This window comes from Ascaphus truei, chromosome 2 (assembly GCF_040206685.1).
Source record: "Ascaphus truei isolate aAscTru1 chromosome 2, aAscTru1.hap1, whole genome shotgun sequence".
NCBI classification, from domain to species: domain Eukaryota; kingdom Metazoa; phylum Chordata; class Amphibia; order Anura; family Ascaphidae; genus Ascaphus; species Ascaphus truei.
The window spans coordinates 197,250,149-197,254,354 of NC_134484.1; the positions used below are offsets into that span (position 1 = coordinate 197,250,149).

Consider the following 4,206-nt stretch of genomic DNA (forward strand, 5'->3'; position numbering starts at 1 on the left):
TGTAAGCTCTTCAGAGCAGGGACTCCTCTTCCGAAATGTAACTTTTATGCCTGCAGCACTTATTCCCATGATCTGTTATTTGTATTATTTGTTATTTATATGATTGCCACGTGTACTACTGTGAAGGGCTATGTACATTAATGACGCTTTATAAATAAAGATGCTTTTGATACTTAAACATTGTATTTACAATTTAGGAACATATTTTACATACTGTACACATGCTGTGACAATCCATTTCAGAATAAATCATTAAAAACAATGTTATTTGGCTGGTGTTCTTGGAGAAACATGTACATTTCTGTGTGTGAAACAGTAAGATGAGTGGCTGGTACAGACTACACACTTACTTTCAATACATTATATTTTATACATTTAAAGGCGCTGCTCTCCTCATTCATTCACCATACTTGGTTGTTCAGCCTATTGCGGTAATTTCAGAAAAATGTGTTCAAATAATGACTTTTGTGCATTCCTTTGTCCATAAGTGTTAAACGCCAGTTACTTAGAAGAAGCATCCATTTTATATATCCATACATTAACATGCTTGAGGGAATTCTTACAAAGTTTTTCTAATACTGGTTTGTCATGATGTGAAAAATGTTTCATCTCTGTTTGATTTTTCTTTCTCTTCCTCTTCTACCTTGAAGGCTCTATGAAGAACAGCATGTATGGAGCCTATTGATTTCTCCTTCCTCTTTCTTCCAACGATAAAGTAAATGTATGGATTGACACTAGCATTTAGCACTGTGCCGAAGACAATGGCATAGAAGAGACTGGTGATATGGAGGTCTGAGGGTAAAAGCTTGAAGTAGAATAAAAACCATAAGAAGTTGAATGGGATGACAGATAAGATGAAAACAAAGACAGCAGCAATGATGATAATATAGAGCTTTGGTGGGTACTGCTGCTTAAAGGTCTTCTGTATCCTAACCAGCAAGGTTATACTAGAAAGGATCATCAATGGCAGGCAGACACAAATACCTATAATAAATGTCATTATCTCAACCCCTGTACACTCTTTGCTCTGAGCAACAAAAACTTCCGGTGAACACACAAGATTCTCAATGAGACTCTCTAAGCAGCCAAGAATCCAAAGGAAGATACACACGGTTGAAGACAAATGCTTTGGGCGTTGGCATTGGTACCAAATAGGAAAAAGGACAGAAAGACACATTTCCATGCTGATCGCTGTCAGGAAGAACATACCAGAGTATTGTGTGCAATCATAAAATATTTCAATAAACATATACAATTTATCCTTTCCTGGAAAATCAGGGTTTATATTCGTCATTGAATTAATAGTGACCATCATTAAAATAGCGCTAAATACCAGATAGATGAAGTCAGCGACAGTTAAGTTGATAATATAAACAGTGTATTTGTTCCTCTTAATCCTGAAGCAAAGGTACCAGAAGACTGTGACATTTCCCACCATTCCAAACAGGCAGAGACCTATGGCAACGGAGGCTGCTATTGTAAAATGTATGTATGCATTCTCATCAAAGCCACTTCCTTGGTTTCCTGTATTATTAAGAACTGTTGCTTCTGTGCTGTTGAATCCCATGTTGCTTGATCAGCCGCTACGTTTGCACCACAGTCCAAATGTATCTGTGTCCACCTATCATGAAGAACAAAACTGTTAACGTAACTGCAACACAAAGTGAATCGGAAGACATAGAATATGCATATTAAACATAACATGACATGATATTTGACAGCTGACACCAAGAAAAAACTGCTATCCCATGGGTACATCATTAGCAAGTGAACATCACCAAATAAGCTATCAATACTTGTTTTAATGGGAATGTATTACCTGGAAAATTATATAGTGTACATAAAAGAAGGAGACATAATATAGAGAACAGGAGTGAGTTACAGCTCAAAATACATATAGGTTGGATAAATAAATTAAGGGTCATTAAAAGAATGGAGAGAGGGAAATTAGGGGTTCATGCAAGTGGATTCGTCGAGGGAAGAAGGGGAAGAGTTTAATGAAAAAAGGATTGAGGGGGAAAAAAATAAAGGACCATCCATTTTTCAAAGGTCCTCTTTTCTTTATGACATTTGTACCTTAACCATTATGGTACAAATGTCATAAAGAAAAGAGAGGCTTTGAAAAATAAGTAATGCGAGAATACAGAATTAATTTGTTGTGAAATGGTGGATCGTGGCAGCAAGTATAAGGTTATGTATCCACACTACCTGAGGGAGACACTATGAGAGTCGTAAGTAAAAATAGATACAATGTGGGCTGATCGGAGGGGCAGGCGGGCAATCGCTTTCCTGGAACAGTCTGATTTTAAAGATTTGGGCCAATATTTGCAAGAACGTAGCTGCTCTACAATGATGAATTAAGAGAAACATGCAGCTGCAGATACAGTTATGTGTGTACTTGTGTTTATGGTGCCTATTTACAGATAGAGCCAACGTTATTGCATCCATTACTGTGTAGTAAGGCACTAACTGCAAATTGTGCGATCGTGCAATTCACGCCTCCATTCTTTGAATTGCAAATCGCACAACAACATCTTACAAAGGGGCAACAGGGGAACTGCAGTATTGTGTGATCAGTGGTGCAATAACGTTGGCTACAGTGGGTAGCCAGTGGACCCCTGATATCTGAGTTGATAGAATGCACATCTCCCCCCAAGTATAAATCCCCCAGCTATCCCCTATAGAAAACATATGGACTGGGGAAAGGAACGGAATGGTATATAATCAATGTGTTGAGAGATGAAATCCAGTACTGAGAGGGAAGGAACAGTAGAAGGACTTCTCCGTTTAATGGGAGCACAGATTATGGATATAAAATACAGTATGAGGAAGGCACACAGAAGATTAAATAAATAGGGAATTTTGTGAGAAGCAAAATGAGTGTTGGCAATTAAAAATAAAATAAAAATATAAAGAAATGTTAATGAAACAGAAAAAAGAGGAAAACATTAGTATAATAGACATTTTAAAGTGAAACATCAGAGAACAGAAAAATATTAAACAAAAAAGAGAGAATTAAATAAACTAACCAGTGAGCTCTTCTTCTGCTGCCAGTTATGCTCCCATCACAAAGAGTAATTTCTTCTAAGTAGTTATTTCCCCTTCTTTAGCTTATCACTTTTTAAATATCTGAGATTGACGCTAGATTAGATGTCCAGGAACCTGTGGCCAATTGTTACAACTCTTAATGACACTGGCATCAGACACTGAGGTTTTATATTACACTGCTGTAAAAGAGGTGCGGTTTGCTGGTATTCAGGCTAAATTTAAATACAATTGACAATTTCTACATGTGGAAAAACCAAACTTGTAACAGCATGTTATTAACTTCTAATTATATCATGAAGGCTCCAGGAAGAAAATATATTAACGAGAAAATAAAATGGGGTTAAGTAAACAGGAAATATGGTTTTAATACAAGTGGAAGAGTGATAAAATGGTAAAAGGCAATAAGAGAAAATATGGCATTGGGAGGGGGTATAGGAGTGACTATAGAAACAGCGGTATTGGTATTACAGTGAATGACATACTGAATAGAGAAAAATACAAAATAATATAAAGACAAGTAAATAAGATAAGTACTAATTTACAGGTACATGGAAGACTTGTTAACTGACAAGGTATGAGAGGGGGAAATTATTTAAGAGAAAAAGGGAAACAGAAGCGATTTAAAGAAACAGGAGCTGCAGAATGACAAAAGAAGTCGGGGAACACACAAAATGCCTAAAATATGGTAGATTGGCTTTATTGACGAAGCGACTAAAATAGTGTGATTATTGATTATTGAAGTGGAAGACTCTAAGAAATAGAAAGGCGTTTCACTTTGAGACATTGACACAATACAGCCCTAAAATATAGCAATTTACACGTCACAAATATCCTTAACACAGATGAAATGTGAGAAATGAAGATAAATAAATGAGACGCGACACCAAAAGAAGAAATAGGTCTATTCATTGGTCCCTGAAAAAATTAAATATCTGTCTCCTTTGTGGGAATATATTACTGGTCTTCCTCTGTAAAACAAATAACAAGTGTGTCTACTATATCAAAAATTAGATATTTGGTTTTCTAATTTGCATGGAGAATGTATTGCGTGTATGCACACATGCACACTTTAATGCACACATGCAGAGTTGGAGCACTGCAACACTTAACACATACAGATGTGATATTCTGCATTCTCGCCACCATTTAGTTTTACGG

General features: G+C 36.4%; 1 protein-coding gene across 1 annotated transcript; it reads right to left on the minus strand.

Annotated features, from left to right (window-relative positions):
- Window positions 1-215: 215 nt before the first annotated feature.
- LOC142487082 (mas-related G-protein coupled receptor member H-like) lies at window positions 216-3,176 on the minus strand. Its single transcript, XM_075585786.1, has 2 exons — window positions 3,030-3,176; window positions 216-1,621 (listed from the first exon to the last, which is right to left on the minus strand). The coding sequence occupies exon 2, from the start codon at window positions 1,565-1,567 to the stop codon at window positions 587-589; it is 981 nt and encodes a 326-aa protein (XP_075441901.1). The 5' UTR covers window positions 1,568-1,621; window positions 3,030-3,176; the 3' UTR covers window positions 216-586.
- Between the last annotated feature and the right edge of the window lie 1,030 nt (window positions 3,177-4,206).